We start from the raw sequence: 19,927 nt of genomic DNA, 5'->3' as shown, positions 1-19,927 counted from the left end.
ACCCTCCTCTCCTTCTTACCTATTGTTCCCCCCCCCCGAAGTATTGACATGTAAAAGAGAAAATGGTGCGGGTAGGTGGCTGTCTCTCAGACGCTACAATGAAACAAACCGCTACCTCCAATTCAATCGGATCGAACCAGCCGGAAAATCAACTCCTTTCTACTCGCACGTCATTTCCCCAGCACTCCAGTTTCCGGTGGAATTGTGCCGTAGAAAGCGATCTCTGTTTTGATGTTTTTGCCCACATGGTTACCCTAGACGTGAATCTATTCAACTGTTAACTGCTCTCTACCATTGAGTCGACCAGAAGACTTAGGCTTTAATTTTTTTGTTCATACATTTGGAGGTGAACAAAATGGTCAAACTAAGAGAATGAAAAAGAGAGAGAGAGAGAGAGAAATAATTGTAAATGTAACGATTGTAGTCGATTAGATTTTTGTGGATGTTCAGGATTAGATATTTAGACTTCGATATCGATATTCAAAACTTCGATTTTCAGTATTCGATATTCAGATTTGGATATTCAGAGACATTTCCATAAAATGAAGGAACGACTCCAAATGTCTGCATACTCTCTAGCCAGCGTGGAGTTTCTTTCTACTATTGGTGTCATCTTATTGGCTGTAGGCTTCAAGGTCAAGGCTAAAACATCTCGTAGGATTCAATAGATAACTTAACACGTGAGTTGATTAAACAAAAAAAAACTATAACTAATTGTTGAAATTTACCTACAAGGAATGTGTTTTATTAAATCTTCACGGACACTGTATATGATGGCATCTGTAATCGTGTCAATATTTACCTGTAGATAAGAATCAAACTAATTATTGACAATTTTATTTAAAAAAAACAAACAGATTATATGTCATGATTGTTCCTAGACTTTTTAAAATAAATTCTTCTTCTTCGTTCTCATTTTTATGTTGGAGTGTTCAGATGACTAGACCAATATATGAGATGACCTGGCAGTGGTTTCCAAATCAGGGAGCTCTCCATATAGTTTTCTTTCTATTGGGGCGTTTTGGGGCCAGTGTCTTGTATGGGCGTCATTGTAAAGAGCAGGGCTTTTTTTTTTGTGATGGTACGCACCGGTACGGCCTATCGGCACCTTTTTGAATGTGGGGAAAAATTATTACTTTTATTGTATTTTAACGTATGTTATTAATTTATTAGAAGTTAAAAGTTAGGCAATCAATCAGTGAGTACTGGCACCTTTTTTTTTTTTTTTTTTACAAAAAAAAGCACTGTAAAGAGTACGGTTTTGAAGGACATGGTCTGCATTCTTTGGTGGCACTCCACATGGACAGATTTCACTGGTTCCAATTTTGAGCTTCCGGTACATATGTTGTCTCATTCTGTTGTGTCCTGTCTTGAATCAAAGGATTAGACGTTGATCTTCTGATTTGTTGTGGGTTTTGTGTTTGTGTTGAAAATATAGTATAGACGAATAGACTTGGAATGAATTGAAGTCATTTTCTCTCCCATGAGAGGTCGTCTGAAATTTGACCTGTACAATAATATATATTACATTGTTAATGAAACTGTAGTATAACATCCTAGATATATCGCAAGTTTCAATCTCCACCCAAACTAAAAATGTGGAGTTTTTCCTTTTTTTTTAACAAATTTAATCTGACTTGTATTTCTTTTCTTGGATAGATGAACATTAATTTTAAGAAAAAGAATGACTTTAATATTTTCAATGTCGAGAAATTCCAATAAATTCAACTTGATACTTCATAATTGTCTCCCCTCTCACGAGTTTTATTGGCTTTTTTTGGTTTGGGTTTTTTTTTGTTTCTTGTTGAGCTACCACCGCTCTGCGCCCATCTCTTTGGCTTGTTAGCCGGAACACATCAAACCCTGAGTGTTAATCAAAATTGTCACAGACTCGAGTTAGCTTCCACTCTTTGATGTTTGATGTTGTTGTCTCCGTAGTCCCCACCCCCCCTGTCAGGTCAGTGGTTTGTCACTCCTAACGCCGCATGACACTGGCACCGTCAGCTTCCTCAGACTGGAAAGTGATTTGCTCTGTTGCTGAAGCAGACACGCTTGTAGTTAGTCTCCTGTACAGGATGACCTCGTTATGGTGTTCATATTATAGATGTGTGTAGGGCAGATGTAAATATCAGATTATTGATCTATGTTGTTTTTTTTTTTTTTTCAGAAACATTCAGATTTCATTTTAATATGTTTATCTGTTTCTCTTTTTAAGTTTATGTTCAAAGGAGAAAAGAATTATTGTTTTTATGCAGTCTGTTTGTCTGTCTGTCACGTTTAGATTTAAAAACTAATAGCGCTATTAAAAAGTCAATGTGCTCGAAAAAAGGTTTTGATCTTCTGAAAGCTAACTCTTTTGTTTTTAAGATTAAATATACAAACGCATTATTTGTTTCCTATAACATCACTTTACAAACGCATTATTTGTTACCTATAACATCACTTTACAAACGCATTATTTGTTTCCTATAACATCACTTTACAAACGCATTATTTGTTTCCTATAACATCACTTTACAAACGCATTATTTGTTACTTATAACATCACTTTACAAACGCATTATTTGTTTCCTATAACATCACTTTACAAACGCATTATTTGTTACCTATAACATCACTTTACAAACGAAATTTAAATAGGATACGACCGAGTATTGTGGTACAACGTTTTATATAGGCGGATGAATGTTGATGTGCAGAAGAATTAACCAGCTTTAGGGTGATAGTGACTAACCCCACATCTTGACGAACTAAATCTTTCGTTATCTGAAGACCGCGATGTACCAAAAGCCACATTCTTGCCATGCCAGCAGATACCAAGTCAGCGGGAAGCACACTGCGGTGCTGTCTGGAATAATTTCACTTGTAACTTTGTTACTAGTGTGCATGATAGATCGGTGCATCCCCCAGTAATTGTAGCCAATAGACGTTTGGTGACCAACGAACTGTTCTCGACGCTCCGAGGAAACCGTAATTAAGGTAGAAAGACTTGGGAATAAGCCAGATAATGAAAATCGATTATATATACAGATATATACATATATATGTATTTGCCTACTCTTGACTCAGCTGTTCTTTAATTATCTTAACAGGGCCAAGCAGTGGCGGAAGAACGAACCGAAAGGCCATATATATATATATATATGTTAACAGGGGCGTCGATGTAAGGGAAAGAAATATTATTTGAATAATTCCACTACAGTTCCATGTGTCATGACTGGGATGGGTTTCACGGTTTTCATCCTCTTCCCTTGTTTGTTTGTTGTTGTTTTAGGCCATAGAACAGGGCTTCTCAACCTGTGGTTCGCGCCCCCCTTGGAGGTCGATTGACGATTTGCCAAGGGTCGCCTAAGACCATCGAAAAAATGGATTGTTAATGTCTATTCTTCTGTTGCTTTATGTATGTGCGGGGGGGGGGAGGTCGCGGCAGAGTGGGGGATTGTAAAAAAGGGGTCGCCGAACCTAAAAGGTTGAGAACCGCTGCCATAGAAGATCGGTGTACATGAATATGTCAAGATATTTATTAGATGCTTTCTGGGGGACGTAGTGTCCACTATAACTGCATGTTTGCGTTGGGTGGCTTTGTGTCTAATGTCTAGACTCTTCTTGTCAATTTCCCAGGTTCTTGGCGTCATTTCACCAAATTAAGTTCCCTCCCCCCCCCCCATTTTAATTCGTAGGTGAAGCACCTATGTATGCGTGTAATTAGATGGTATGTTCAATTACTGTGTGTAATTTCACCGTCATGTACCTTTTTCTTTCACAGAGGCGTGGAGCTGTCTCGTTTCCAAGGAAGGATACCAATGCCATCTACATACGTACGTTAGGTGAGTGTCAAGAGAGGGACTACATTCTTGGCCTGTGTATCATTCTCTCTCTCTCTCTCTCTTTGTCTTTCTCGTTGTCTGCTTAACTCTCTCTCTCTCTCTCTCTCTCTCTCTCTCTCTTCCTTTGTGTGTGCATATCTTTTCTTTCGCTATATATTTATCAGATACTTTCGTTTAATTTGTTTCTAGCTATGTTGGCGTCTCATTTGTTTCTAATATGATTGTTAGGGTTTTGATTGAAATAAAATATTGTCCGTTGTACAGAAGTGCCAGTATAAACTAACTAGCAAAATATTTTTTAAAAAAATACTTTTAAATTAATTTAAAGGGCTTATCTAAGGGGAAGAACTTTACATTTACAGACATATTTTTCAATACTGTAATATTTATTTCCTTTTTTTCGATATCAAACAAAATTAATTAATTACCACTGTTTAATTTAACTAATTGGTTACTTTTTTTCTCTATTGATTCATGTTTTGGTAGGAACAATGAATAATTGTGCAAAGTTTCAGCTTGACCCGAGAATGGGGCATGGGAGAAACAACTTACAAAGTGTGTACCAGACCGACAGAGTGAGTTGAGATAAGCTTTCTACCAATGAACTTGATGCTCTCTAATCACGTGACATTCTGTCTAGGAAGTTGTACTGGAAAACGCTGCATTTCTTCAGAGACCCAAACTCTCTGAGCTTCGTTCTCAAAGCGAGACATCCGCAAAGCAGATTAAGTGCGGTTTTTAATCTAGTTGGGATAACACAGTAAATATATTCTATCGAGTTATCTTCAGGCCTAGATATTTTAACTTTTTTATTGATAAATTTATTTTTAAAAAAAGATGAACCTAATGAATTATGTCATTCCAATAGAATAAAAAAACTTATAGGGCGGTATAAACACTCATTACGTACTGCACTTTTTCGCCATGCTGATTACATAAGTTCTCTGTTGGTTGACTTTAGCGTGTATATAATGAAGACAATGAAAATGGATTATTTAACTTTCTAAACACAAATTTATAGTGTATCCTTATGATAGTGGGTCTAGGCGCTGAGTTATAATGAAATATTTTTATTTTTTCGCTATTCCATGCTTGATCAGTATATCCAGGGCTTTGTTCTGTGATTAGACATGCATATTCCTATAGTAGCAGTACTCTAAATCATTTGAATACATTTTTAATGCTGACATTTCCATAGAGAAATACCAGATCAGTCCATGCCCTTCTGTTTTAAACTAGAAACACATAAAACAATACAGACTGGATGTTCTGTTCGCGCTCTTTTGTTGGTCATAATCTCGTAGCGCTTCACTCATCGGTTTCATTAGCTGATGATTTGACCCCGGCTAACGTTGTCCGCTGGTCTGAAAAGGCCAAACTCTTTTTGTCGTGCGGAATACATTATTTAGTGACCTTTAATTTGATTTTTTTTCCCTTTCTTTTTGATGGACATTGTCCGAGCAGTGGGCTACTGGTCAAAATCAATCCAATGAAAGTTGGGTTATCTCCCTTCCTCCACCACTTATCACGCGAACACACACAAAGTTTCACGGCCTTGACCTTAGCCTATCATTCTGGATGCATGGCTGGTAGAAAAGCTTTGTGACTGCGCTAACCAATATATATATATATTTATTGATTGATTGATTGATTGATAAGGGGATCATTCATCCTTGTTTTACGTAGCAATATAAAACTAAGTACTGCTATATACCCTAACATCATTAGCACATAACACAAAGAACTACAACATACCACTAAATACCACTACATACTACTATATACCACCAGGAAATTCTAATACCACTAAATACTACTAAATATCACTGCAAACTTTTATGTACCTCCACTAAATACTTATACATACCTCTTAATACTACTAAATACCACTACATGCATATAGCCCCATAAAAATACTAATGCATACCACTAAATACCACTACGTACTACTATATAGCCCCACTGAAATACTAATAAATTCCACTTAGTACCACTACTTCCTACTATTAAGCGCCACTAAATACTAATAAATACCTCTAATTACTACTATATAGCACCACTTAATGCTACTAAATACCACTACATACATATAGCACCACTAAAAACTAAATAGGCCTACTACTATATAGCACGGCTAAATACGAATACATACCACTACATACTTCAATACACCACCACTAAATATGAATGCATACCACTAAATAATACTATAAATCTCTTTTTCCTCCTCCTCCCCCTACTCACAAACATGTTCCCACATCTGCACACCAAAACATGAGTTCAAATTATGGATTATTCGTTGGTTTCCTTTGAATGAAAACAAAATGAAATGGAGCTGTTTTCTGACATCTTTGTTTTTCCAGCCCCTCAAGTGTATATCCCTATAGTGCTACATATAGGCCAGTATTATATCTTAGATGTAAATTTTAAGAAACACGATAAATCAAACCTATACCTGGTTAGCATGTGGTATACATAGTCTCTCTGTCACACACACACATGCTCAAACACACTTTGAAAAACTTTTTTTTTTTTTACAAAATTGTTTTTTTTTTTTCCCATTCAATTTCACATGGAACTTTTTCATTTAATCTTCAATTACTTCCCTTAGTTCATTTCCTCTCTTCTTTGGGAGTTCCTTTGTCCGTCTTGACTGTGTAGCTCTATAATCCACTTTTCTACTGCCTCTCTCTCTCTCTCTCTCTCTCTGATTCTTTTATGTGCTTTTTTTTTTCACTTCTTTCTTCTCTCTGTCTTACTCCTTTCATTCATCTCTTTCTCTCTTTCATTATCGCTGGCTCGCTGTTTCTCACAGTTCTGTCTATTCCTTACGTTACTTTATGTATCTCAGATCTCCCTCTTTTTCCCTCTTTCCATTTCCAGAGTCTCTCTCTCTCTCTCTCTCTCTCGCTCGCTCGCTCGCTCGCTCGTGCAGTTAACTTTGATTGCATGCTTGATTGCCTCAGAAGATACACCACCAGCTCGTGCGTTGTATCTCGTGCGCCCATCTTGTGTCATTGAAATTAATCTCGTCATCTCGCGAGACATTGGGGGTTGAGAGGTCAGGGAACCAGGTCTTGTGACTGGCGTTCCGCTCACACTCAGAATGCGCATAAACTCAGCATGTGATCACCGCCCACATAGCACAACTATAGATCACACACATAGCATTACAACTATAGATCACACACATAATGTATAACACGCATAAACTCAACACGTGTTCACCACACACATAATGCATAACACGCCACTCACTCACTCACGTAACACACCTCTCACGCAACGCATACACGCCATACACACACAACAAATAAACAGCCCACACACTCAGCAGATATACATCGCTCACCTACTTTCACCTATTTCTTAGTTGGACCGTTGGGGCACCACTCAAGATCTGTTGACCGTCTTTCTCCAGTCATGTTTTTTTGCTTCGGATAGAATCTCTTTCAGTTCCATTCCCTTCCATTCTTTCATGTTGTTCCCATCGCTTTCTCTGTCTGCCTCTTCTTCTTTTTCCTGGTATTGTTCCTTGGAGGAAGGTCTTTGCGAGCCCTGTGTACGTACATACAGCGTACTGAAGACACACCTCGTATTTATTGTTCAAAGAAAAGTAAACACAAAAGAGAATTATACTCTGTAATAATTAAAATATTTTTTTCCTCGTTTAACCCCCCCCCCCCATCCCCAGTGCAGAGACTTTATCTAAGTGCCAGACATTTAACTTTCACTTCGAGTCTTTGAACTCAAATTCAGTCAAATTTCAATAGACAAGGTCAACATGTGTGAATAAAACATTTTGCTTGATTAGAGGTGACGATTTAATGAGACTAATGATGAGGCTAATGTAGTCTACTAGCCAGCTCTTGTGACGCATGGTTTCCACCGTTGTAATCACACTAACACTGTACTAGCGCGATGCGGATTCTTTGAATAACTATCAGAAACACGGTTCCGATTTAGAATATTGACTAATTCAATGAACTTGTAACATGTACGAAGAGTTCTTCCACTATAATAACACGATATCAATACATTGGATAAAATAATCAAGGTAAGAATGCTGAAATAAAGCACTAATGCTCAACTGACTCGCGGGCCATCTTTTTAAATCGATATGTATCTTCTCCAGGTTTTAGAAAGAACCAGAATTTGAAATTATGTCAAACATATGTTTAATTTTAACTTCCCTGGACTTTTAGGAGCTATTTTTAACTCTGTTACAAGATTTTTGTGAGATCTGAAATAACAGTTTGGCAAAGCAACTAGCGATGTCAAGCAACTAGCGATGTCAAGCAACTAGCGATGTCAAGCAACAAGCGATGTCAAGCAACTAGCGATGTCAAGCAACTAGCGATGTCAAGCAACTAGCGATTCCTCTTACGGTACTATTAAATGCGTCTTTCAGTGTGTCTGTTACATGCCATTTGGCCGAGACCTGTGACGTGGCATCGAGCTATTAGTCCAAACTTCCCACAGGGTGTGACATCGCAGGTCAGTGTTGAGGCCTTCCATAACGATTGCTCTCTATTTGGCCAGCGCTAGCAATCTTTGAAACTCTCATGCTTCGTCAACAGCTTACCTGAATCGTTTGTAAGTGTTCGGGGTATGTCCCCAGTCAACAGCTTACCTGAATCGTTTGTAAGTGTTCGGGGTATGTCCCCAGTCAACAGCTTACCTGAATCGTTTGTAAGTGTTCGGGGTATGTCCCCAGTCAACAGCTTACCTGAATCGTTTGCAAGTGTTCGGGGTATGTCCCCAGTTAACAGCTTACCTGAATCGTTTGCAAGTGTTCGGGGTATGTCCCCAGTTAACAGCTTACCTGAATCGTTTGCAAGTGTTCGGGGTATGTCCCCAGTTAACAGCTTACCTGAATCGTTTGCAAGTGTTCGGGGTATGTCCCCAGTTAACAGCTTACCTGAATCGTTTGCAAGCTCTACCAACTCGATACACATGATACAATTCCTATGAGTGTCGTACGACCATTGAATCAATGCTATGTCACTGCAAGTGATCTGCTATCAATGGAAGATATTCCCTAAGCCAATTAGCCTTTAGCTTCCATGGTACGTTCTACGGAGCGAGTTCCCTAGACTTGTAGCCGACATAATGAGATTTGAATGACGTGATCAGTCGTATTTAAATGAGGCTAATGTCCTTACTGAGACCAGTTTCTAGGTTAGAAGCTTAAGAATACGTGGGATACATAAAGAAAGTAATCTGGCCCGAGTGAGAATAGCCTTTAGGCTATATTGCATTCGAACCTCTATAGGGCTGACCTACTTACTGTCGTGTCATAAACAAACTCTCTGTCGCTATCACTGTGTGAAGAAACTGCAATATTTTATAACCAAATCCCCCCCCCCCCACCACCACCACCAAAAAAAAAATTCCCTTCAATATAGTGAAATACTAACATCACGTGATTTGTAGGTCTTTCCAATCACAACCATTGTGAGATTGCAGAGGCTTAGGTCCGACCATGAAGGGGAAATCATTTACTACAGTCTAGTCTGCTGGTCATGTTCACGTCATATTGTTGTTTTTTCTCCTATGCATCACATCTCACTGCAGGGACTATTTGTTGAATCACTATTCAGTCATGCTTCTTCAACGCATAGTATCGACTATGAAAACTGTATCCGCTAGTCATCAATGCTTACTATTCATTTCTCATACCCATTTCTTTAATTTGTAGTCGCTTGTCTTTCATTTGCCCCGTAAACATACCCGAAATCACAGTAACTCCGTATCTCGTCTAGTTGGAGATCCTTTTGAAGTTGCTGATCGCAGCACTAGTTTAATATGAGGTGGGGGGGGGGGTAGCCCCTTGAATTGAATTGGGGAAATCAATCGCGCTTTGTCAATTTGCTGTCCACACAGCACCATAGTATGCAGATAATTTGTTTTTATTTATGGGGATCGCGTCTAAATGTACTTTATATAAACGCATTAATTCGAAAACCACATTTTTGTGCGTGGCAGAGCTTCCACTAAATCTAGATCCGGAGATCAAGATCTGGAGTCGGTCACGTGATTGCACGTTTGAAATTAAACCCAAACAAATCTCGGAGACAAAAGATTAAAACTAGTGAACCACGGTTGTCGTTACTGTTTGTTGACGTCATGTTGACGAGGCTATGGGAGGTCACTCTGAAGTGAACATAGTTTTAAAAGTGACTTAAAAGCTAAGTTTATCATGGTCGGCACGCTTGTAGCGCTGAGAGGAGGCCATGTTCTGTCAACGTGGACTACGAGCAAGTGAAATAAGGTCAATCCGGGTCCGTTTGATACCCTGGCAGTGTTTTGGCATAGCCCACTGTTAGGTCGTGTTGCTATCAATTAAATAGTAAGTACCCGTCTCCATCTCAAGTCTTGAACCCTTGACGCTCATTTACTACCTGATCTACCAATCAGCCATACAGCTCATCCATTCATCTTTTTTTTTTATTTTACAATTCCTCTTATCAGCTTGAAAATTCTTCATGGGCAAAATCTAGAGCATGGATCTCGAAAAGGGCTTGAACGATTTTGCTAGAAATTTTACAGTTTATATATATATATATATATATAATATATATATATAATCTTGGGGGGGGGGTACTAGCTAATTGGCCACACAGGGAAAACTCTGGTTTGACCGTTATATTTTTTTCATAATATAATAATTTAAAACTTAAATTTGGACTGGAGATCTATATATTGTTTCCGCTTATATTCACTAAAGAGTTATAAACAAATAGACATTCAGGGACATTTTGCGCGGCGTCTTTTGTACAATTTAGTCCAGACTTCTGTCTTTGTGTCTGTCTGGATCTATATCACTAGAAGTTTAGATACTCTTAGTATTAGTAGATTTATACAAGGGCTTAACCATGGGGGTTTTTTTCTGGGTGGGGGGGGGGGGGCAAGGAGTAGGGGCTGGTTAATAAATCTTCATTTTTTAATATATCATTCATTGGTTATGGAAAGAATTATATTCGCTCTTACAAAATGTCATCAGTATCATAGAGAAGAAGTAGGAATTTTCTTTTTTTTTTTTTTTATAACTTTTTGTATGTTACATTTTTAATTTCTTTGGCATAAAAAATGTTATTCATGTCGAAAGCTAGAGTTGAAACACGCAGAAGTCATTGTTCTGTATTATCTTGAATCCCTCGCTCTCTCTCTCTCACACACACTGTCACTGTCTCTCTCTCTCTCTCTCTCTCTCTCTCTCTCTCTCTCTCCTTATCTTCCCATCAGTGTTTACCCAGGGGACATAACCGCGTTATTTCGAGCTGAATGTTTTGTCCCATTTCACCAGTGTCCAACAAAAATAGTCTTCACTTCTTTCCAGCCGTCTTGTAGACATCATGAGCTCGTTTTATTGAGATAAAATTAAATATCTACGTGTCATTTCTTATTGGCATGAGTGTGCGGCGCGCGCCCCCAATCATCTCATTGTTATTCGTCATTTCGTCCCGGGGAGTGGGGGTGGAGGGGCGCTTCAATTATTACTCTGGCCAGTGGGCGAAGTGTTGCATCGGACAACAAAGGGCGCTAAGCGAACATTGCCCAAGCTAAGTCGTTTGGTTTAGTGAAAATGTCTTCTTGTGGAGGAGATGTTGAGACAATCCTACACTCTAGACCCAGTGTTGTTTGAAAACAAGGAGGATTAGCCTCCGAGTCTTGGCTTACACTAGACGTAAACACAGAGCGTGTAGGGCAACCAATTTAAAGAATGGGTTGAACTTTGGATCTTTCTAGTTGGGTTGGTGAGAGGGGGTGGGCAGAGATGGTGGATGTTTCGTTGTTGTTGTTTTTTTTTGGTCTCTGTGCTTATCTGCAACAGTTTTTTTTATTATAAATCGTGTATCAACTCCGTCTGTCTGTCTGTCTGTCTGGTACAAATTTTGAACACGTTATTTCTCCTACTTCTCATTCTGGGATCAAGTTGAAACTTTGCACAATTATGTTCCTAACAAAACATGAGTCAACAAAAAATATTAACCAATTATTTAAATAAGGTAATTAATTATTATTGTTTGATATCGCAAAAGGGAAATACATCTTATATTATTTACAGATATTACTGGAAATGTGTTTTCCCCCTTGGCCTAATATACGCTTTTGTTTTAGTATTTTTTATTTAGTGTCATATAGCTTGATATTGTTTCTCGTTCTTAGCATGCAGTGATAGTGTCACATAGCTTGATATTGTTTCTCTCTCATAGCATGCAGTGATAGTGTCACATAGCTTGATATTGTTTCTCTTTCTTAGCATGCAGTGATAGTGTCACATAGCTTGATATTGTTTCTCTTTCATAGCATGCAGTGATAGTGTCACATAGCTTGATATTGTTTCTCGTTCTTAGCATGCAGTGATAGTGTCACATAGCTTGATATTGTTTCTCGTTCTTAGCATGCAGTGATAGTGTCACATAGCTTGATATTGTTTCTCTTTCTTAGCATGCAGTGATAGTGTCACATAGCTTGATATTGTTTCTCGTTCTTAGCATGCAGTGATAGTGTCACATAGCTTGATATTGTTTCTCTTTCTTAGCATGCAGTGATAGTGTCACATAGCTTGATATTGTTTCTCTTTCTTAGCATGCAGTGATAGTGTCACATAGCTTGATATTGTTTCTCTTTCTCAGCATGCAGTGATAGTGTCACATAGCTTAATATTGTTTCTCTTTCTTAGCATGCAGTGATAGTGTCACATAGCTTGATATTGTTTCTCTTTCTCAGCATGCAGTGATAGTGTCACATAGCTTGATATTGTTTCTCTTTCTTAGCATGCAGTGATAGTGTCACATAGCTTGATATTGTTTCTCTTTCTCAGCATGCAGTGATAGTGTCACATAGCTTGATATTGTTTCTCTTTCTTAGCATGCAGTGATAGTGTCACATAGCTTGATATTGTTTCTCTTTCTCAGCATGCAGTGATAGTGTCACATAGCTTGATATTGTTTCTCTTTCTTAGCATGCAGTGATAGTGTCACATAGCTTGATATTGTTTCTCTTTCTTAGCATGCAGTGATAGTGTCACATAGCTTGATATTGTTTCTCTTTCTCAGCATGCAGTGATAGTGTCACATAGCTTGATATTGTTTCTCTTTCTTAGCATGCAGTGATAGTGTCACATAGCTTGATATTGTTTCTCGTTCTTAGCATGCAGTGATAGTGTCACATAGCTTGATATTGTTTCTCGTTCTTAGCATGCAGTGATAGTGTCACATAGCTTGATATTGTTTCTCTTTCTTAGCATGCAGTGATAGTGTCACATAGCTTGATATTGTTTCTCGTTCTTAGCATGCAGTGATAGTGTCACATAGCTTGATATTGTTTCTCTTTCTCAGCATGCAGTGATAGTGTCACATAGCTTGATATTGTTTCTCTTTCTTAGCATGCAGTGATAGTGTCACATAGCTTGATATTGTTTCTCTTTCTCAGCATGCAGTGATAGTGTCACATAGCTTGATATTGTTTCTCTTTCTTAGCATGCAGTGATAGTGTCACATAGCTTGATATTGTTTCTCTTTCTTAGCATGCAGTGATAGTGTCACATAGCTTAATATTGTTTCTCTTTCTTAGCATGCAGTGATAGTGTCACATAGCTTGATATTGTTTCTCTTTCTCAGCATGCAGTGATAGTGTCACATAGCTTGATATTGTTTCTCTTTCTTAGCATGCAGTGATAGTGTCACATAGCTTGATATTGTTTCTCTTTCTCAGCATGCAGTGATAGTGTCACATAGCTTGATATTGTTTCTCTTTCTTAGCATGCAGTGATAGTGTCACATAGCTTGATATTGTTTCTCTTTCTTAGCATGCAGTGATAGTGTCACATAGCTTGATATTGTTTCTCTTTCTCAGCATGCAGTGATAGTGTCACATAGCTTGATATTGTTTCTCTTTCTCAGCATGCAGTGATAGTGTCACATAGCTTGATATTGTTTCTCTTTCTCAGCATGCAGTGATAGTGTCACATAGCTTGATATTGTTTCTCTTTCTTAGCATGCAGTGATAGTGTCACATAGCTTGATATTGTTTCTCGTTCTTAGCATGCAGTGATAGTGTCACATAGCTTGATATTGTTTCTCTTTCTTAGCATGCAGTGATAGTGTCACATAGCTTGATATTGTTTCTCTTTCTTAGCATGCAGTGATAGTGTCACATAGCTTGATATTGTTTCTCGTTCTTAGCATGCAGTGATAGTGTCACATAGCTTGATATTGTTTCTCTTTCTCAGCATGCAGTGATAGTGTCACATAGCTTGATATTGTTTCTCGTTCTCAGCATGCAGTGATAGTGTCACATAGCTTGATATTGTTTCTCTTTCTTAGCATGCAGTGATAGTGTCACATAGCTTGATATTGTTTCTCTTTCTTAGCATGCAGTGATAGTGTCACATAGCTTGATATTGTTTCTCGTTCTCAGCATGCAGTGATAGTGTCACATAGCTTGATATTGTTTCTCGTTCTCAGCATGCAGTGATAGTGTCACATAGCTTGATATTGTTTCTCTTTCATAGCATGCAGTGATAGTGTCACATAGCTTGATATTGTTTCTCTTTCTTAGCATGCAGTGATAGTGTCACATAGCTTGATATTGTTTCTCTTTCTTAGCATGCAGTGATAGTGTCACATAGCTTGATATTGTTTCTCTTTCTCAGCATGCAGTGATAGTGTCACATAGCTTGATATTGTTTCTCTTTCTTAGCATGCAGTGATAGTGTCACATAGCTTGATATTGTTTCTCTTTCTCAGCATGCAGTGATAGTGTCACATAGCCTGATATTGTTTCTCTTTCTTAGCATGCAGTGATAGTGTCACATAGCTTGATATTGTTTCTCTTTCTTAGCATGCAGTGATAGTGTCACATAGCTTGATATTGTTTCTCGTTCTTAGCATGCAGTGATAGTGTCACATAGCTTGATATTGTTTCTCTTTCTCAGCATGCAGTGATAGTGTCACATAGCTTGATATTGTTTCTCTTTCTCAGCATGCAGTGATAGTGTCACATAGCTTGATATTGTTTCTCTTTCTTAGCATGCAGTGATAGTGTCACATAGCTTGATATTGTTTCTCTTTCTTAGCATGCAGTGATAGTGTCACATAGCTTGATATTGTTTCTCTTTCTTAGCATGCAGTGATAGTGTCACATAGCTTGATATTGTTTCTCGTTCTTAGCATACAATGATCGTGACCCCCGATTGTTAAAAACTAAATGAATTCTTGCAAAGAGAAATATTGTTGTTGTTTTTTGTTTTTGTTTTTTTAATTTGTGCTTATACAACAATCTCGGGTTCAGCTGGCTTTGATTACCTTGCAACCGTTAGGCAAAAAAAATGCATTGGAATATATAAAATTGTTTCATTTTAGATTACATTGCATTTTTAAAGCAGCTTTTCGGGTATACTAAACTATACTTTAGTATACTGTATAATATATATATATATATATATATATATATATATATATATATATATATATATATATATATATATATATATATATATATATATATATATATATATATATATTTCGCGAAATCATTTCATTCGTAGCAAACAAAGCTCTAGGTAATGATGATAAGATCTAGCAATTCTAATTCATTACCAGTTTTGTTGGCAGTTAGCACAGAATGTGACATTACAGCATTATTATTATTATTGTTGTTTGTTTGTTTTTGGCAAAGCTAAGAAAAAAATCTGGCAATGTAGGCCTATATTTCGTCACAAAACTATCTTCAACAACTAGTGGTCACGTAGTTCTGAAACTAGCGTGTCTCAGCTGAACTGCTCATCGCCTTGTTAAGCAGCAGAATGTGTAGGCCTATTTGAAAGGGAGAGGGGTGTGAGAGGTTCCTATATAAAGCTACAATTTGCGTAGTAAATCTTTCGTTAATTAGTATTTTTTTTGTGTTTTTTTTACAATACCTCTATTCAAGTCACAACTTCATTGGGGTAGGCGAAGCGGGAAGGTTCAACCTGGAACCAGGACACAGATTTCAAAAAAGGCTCTAACGATTTTCCTAGAAATTAAACAGTAGATGTATATGGCCACACGTTGAAAATTCTGGTTTGACTGTTATATATTATTGTTATATATTTTTAAAGTAAAAAAAATAAAAAAATTAAAATTTGGCTGGAGAACTAGGTGTAGATCTAGATCCAACATCGGTTTTGTAAGGACTATGACGTTAGAGCGTTTCCGAAAGTAAGGGGTAAAAATGTTCCATTGTTGTTGTTGTTGTTTTTTTTTTAATCTAAGATTCATTAGTTATTAAGAGAAAAACAATCGCTCTATAACTTGTATAAAGGAGATATTGTCTTTAGAAAAGTATTTTTAATGTTTTTCTTGTTAAATAAACCATGGCCTCATGATGGCCAACTTATTAGCACATGATATACTTAACAATGATTTCATTAGTACAAATGTGGATGCCGACTTAGCCAACATCATTGGATGATCTGACCAGGCATCGTTCTTGTGATTACTACTAAAAAGGCTTCTATTCGAGTTGTAATCGTACCATTAGAGCCAGAGCCAGGCATACGTTGTGTATAGATCTTTCCTTAGCATTACACAACCCTTTAGAGACTTGTGACGACCTTCTAAGCGGACATTGTGACTCGGAACTTCTCTGACGTACTTGCTAGGGAGGTGCTCCGAAAGGAGGACACACCATACACATTGGAACTTTAACAAATGCAAAAAACAAAAAGGTTGAGAACCGGCTTCCTCTTGTGTCCTCGTGACTTGCTCTACATCTGAGCCACATTGTCTGGTGGTGGTGGGGGGGGGGGGATGAGTTCCGTCATGTACGTGACGGGTGAGTGGTTTACTGCTGGAGTTCAAACGCTAGCCAACATTTCTGACATCTCTGGCCCTGGCTTTGAAGGCACATAGCAAAGGCTTCAGTCACTCGTGTATATGTGTGTGTGTACGTGCGTGCGTGAGGCAGAGAGTGAGATGGCGCATTCTTCGAGTATCAACGAAGCCAGACACGCGCTGATCAGTAATAGTAAGAGTGCCATTAATTTTATTACCTCTGAAGCTGCTGACAAGGGAGAAAATGACGTCCACACATAAAGCAACCAAAAAAAAAAATAAAAACACATAAACTTCCCAGTTGTATGCAGTCAGAGCTTTCTTTGTACTCAAGATGTTTGTTGTTGTTTTATGTTTTTTTTTTTAGATCGTTAAACAGATGTATCTACCAGTTAGAGAAAGCAGGGGTGGCCTCAACTGTACTCGGGGACCTAGCTGTGTGTCAAATGCGGGGCCAAACCGTGACTCTATCCCGAATACATATCATGCTAAGTTTTCATGGCAAAAGATGTACATGTCGGAACAAACTTCACAGTATAAAATAACAAGTGTTTGATTTGGAGAAATGTCGCCGACTAAATCCACAACACTGTATTTCAGTCTACAACGTACTGGTGCGGTACACTACAATACGTGGCGGATACCCAGCATATGTGTGTGCTGAGCTGATTGGGATGAAGGAATCTATATATCGCGGAGCCCCATAAGCCCCGGGGCATTGGGCAATCGCCCCCCCCCCCCCGCCCTCCCAAATGCCGCCTCTGGCGGAGAGATATTTTAAAAACATTTATTGCTAGCTTTGTATTTAAATGTAACTATTCATCTTGATCGCCGCGTCTGTCAAGTTGAGATCTAAAATCTAAAAGCGCTATTGACAATGTTGATATTAATAGATTCTGTAGTGTACTACTTTTGGTTTTCCGAAATGGAACTTTTTTTGTTTTTAAAATTAAATATGCAAACATTTGTTTTTTCGTAAACAAGCCAGTTCAGCACATAATTTCTAAACTAATCCCTGCAAGTATTTCCTAATTTCATACACTGAAGCAAATGTCATCCAAATGTCAGGTGTGCTAACAGCGGTCAGTAAACCTTTATAAACTTGTCAGCAACACCATGATTTAGATATTCATTATTAGTGATAGGATTAGTATTGAGAATCATATCTTCTCTGTCTGCCTATCCATCTTTCTGTCTGTCAGTTTGTCTATCTTTCTGTCTGTCTATCTCTATATCTATCTATCTATCTATTTCTATTCATGAAAACTGTTATGATCAGTACTGAGAGTCTCTTATCTGTTCAAACCAAAATGAAATGTTCGTCAATTCTGTAGGACTATAAACTACATACAACATTATGCCTTTGACTTTGACGCCTACTGATTAGAATACTTTGAAACCATTACAAAAACTTTAACTACCCTGGACTTGCTATGAATTTGAAAAGAGCTTATTTCTGTTTTTTGTTTTGTACTCGTCACATACAAACATAACTTCAATCGACTGATGTGACGATGCTTCTTTGGGCTCACAGACAAGTTCGATAGACGCTATTTCTTGTATGTCTACAGACACACTTCTTTTATTTTCTCCTCTAGATATAGTGATAGACACATTTAAGTGGACAGTCTTAATATCCCCGAATTCAAACCAGAAGCATTCAGATTAAAAGCTAAACAGTGGGTTCTCTTTACCACCAGACACTTCGCAATGAAAAATAGCTTGAAACAAAAAAGCACAACTTGATAGAAGGCTTGTTGGCATTAAACAATAAGCACAAATTGATAGAAGGCTTGTTGGCATTCAACAATAAGCACAAATTGATAGAAGGCTTGTTGGCATTAAACAATAAGCACAAATTGATAGAAGGCTTGTTGGCATGAAACAATAAGCACAACTTGATAATAGGCTTGTTGGCATGAAACAAAAAGCACAACTTGATAGAAGGTTTGTTGGGCTGACTTAAGGATTTGATCAAATGGTTCAGACAAGTAAGGAGATTTCTTAATGGTGACCGGTTATGCCAGAAAAGGCTAAAAGCCCTTAGGCTGTTTTGTCTGGTCACGTGATAAGCCAAAGCGTATACACGCAGAAGGTTGAGGAAGGGGGGATGCTATACTCTTCTCTCTCTCCCTCACATTCCCACACGTCCAGTGAGATCTCCCTCTGGGCCTACGCGCATGGAGCTTGAGTGAGTGTGTGCGAGCACTAAATTGGGTCAGATGAATGCGTGGCCTGGTCGATATATTATTGCGTCATTTGGAAGTTGTCATTCTTCTTTAAAACCAGCCTGGACTTGTCTCACACTCAAACTTTCTGGACACGATGCGGGCTCGAGATTTCCTAATTAACGGCTAGGCCTGCTCGGTTCCTCTGGCTCAATCTTCTATAAGTAAACATTAGTTGACATCTAAGAATTTGTATCTCAATATGTGTCAATGTTACAAACTTCCCTTTTTGGCTCCGAGGGTCGTGAATTTATTTGCATCTTCACCAGATTAAGTTTTGCTCATTGCTCGGTAACAAAGTTAATCATATTGAAACAATTTCAAATTATACATCTTCTCCCCACCCAAATTCTTTTTTCGGGTGACTATTTCTATAGCTCTTTTTGTATTTTATGGCGTAGTGGCTAAGTGGTAAAGCGACTGGCTTCCCGAGTCTCGGGTTCGTACAGTGTAAGAATGGGATTTTAAATTTCGGGATTTTCAGGATGTCTACGAAACTCTAGCCTGACATTCGTTTGGGACCTAAAGGCGGTCGATCTTTGTGTTGGCCACATGACACACTCTTTTACCGTCAGCCAGAGAAACAAATGACCTTTACGTGTGATATGTTCTATGACATGGGTCGTTTGGTCTAAAAGTACGTTTTACGCCCATTTATCACAAGAGTACAAATAAAAACTTCTTCCGTTTGATATTGGCATGTATTTCGTTGATTCCTACAGCTGTAGCAGTGCCAGGGGGGAAAGGCGGTGTGGTTTTTGGTACATATTAGAAGCCCCAGTCCCAGTTTGAGCACTGCCGTCCCACGTCATGGCACTGGTAAGTGTACAGGAGACAACGTGCTGGAATGAGGGCGGGGGTGGGGGAGAAAGGGGGGGGGGGTCTGGACTTGGACAGGGGCTCTGGTTGACGAGATGGTGTCAAAAACAATGTGCCAGGTAACAACTTATGTGTGTGTGTGTAAGTCATCGTGTTCAGGTGTGAGTCGACCAAGGAATAAGTGTATGTGTGTAGTGTGGATTGCGTGCTTGTGTAGATGTATATGTAT

At 38.3% G+C, this 19,927-nt stretch overlaps 1 protein-coding gene across 6 annotated transcripts in view; it reads left to right on the top strand.

Moving 5' to 3' along the window:
- LOC106074072 (high affinity cAMP-specific 3',5'-cyclic phosphodiesterase 7A-like) overlaps positions 1-19,927 on the top strand; it is a 104,364-nt gene that overhangs the window by 60,865 nt on the left and 23,572 nt on the right. For 5 of the 6 annotated variants that reach the window (XM_056029291.1, XM_056029296.1, XM_056029294.1 and 2 more), the window contains one exon: positions 3,767-3,827. In XM_056029291.1, coding sequence (XP_055885266.1) covers positions 3,767-3,827 — 61 coding nt within the window. Of the gene's footprint in view, positions 1-349; positions 681-3,766; positions 3,828-19,927 lie in introns of those variants that run through there. The other variant, XM_056029295.1, reaches the window with a different exon arrangement.

Source organism: Biomphalaria glabrata, chromosome 5, assembly GCF_947242115.1.
Source record: "Biomphalaria glabrata chromosome 5, xgBioGlab47.1, whole genome shotgun sequence".
NCBI lineage: Eukaryota > Metazoa > Mollusca > Gastropoda > Planorbidae > Biomphalaria > Biomphalaria glabrata.
This window is presented reverse-complemented; position numbering and strand designations above follow the sequence as displayed.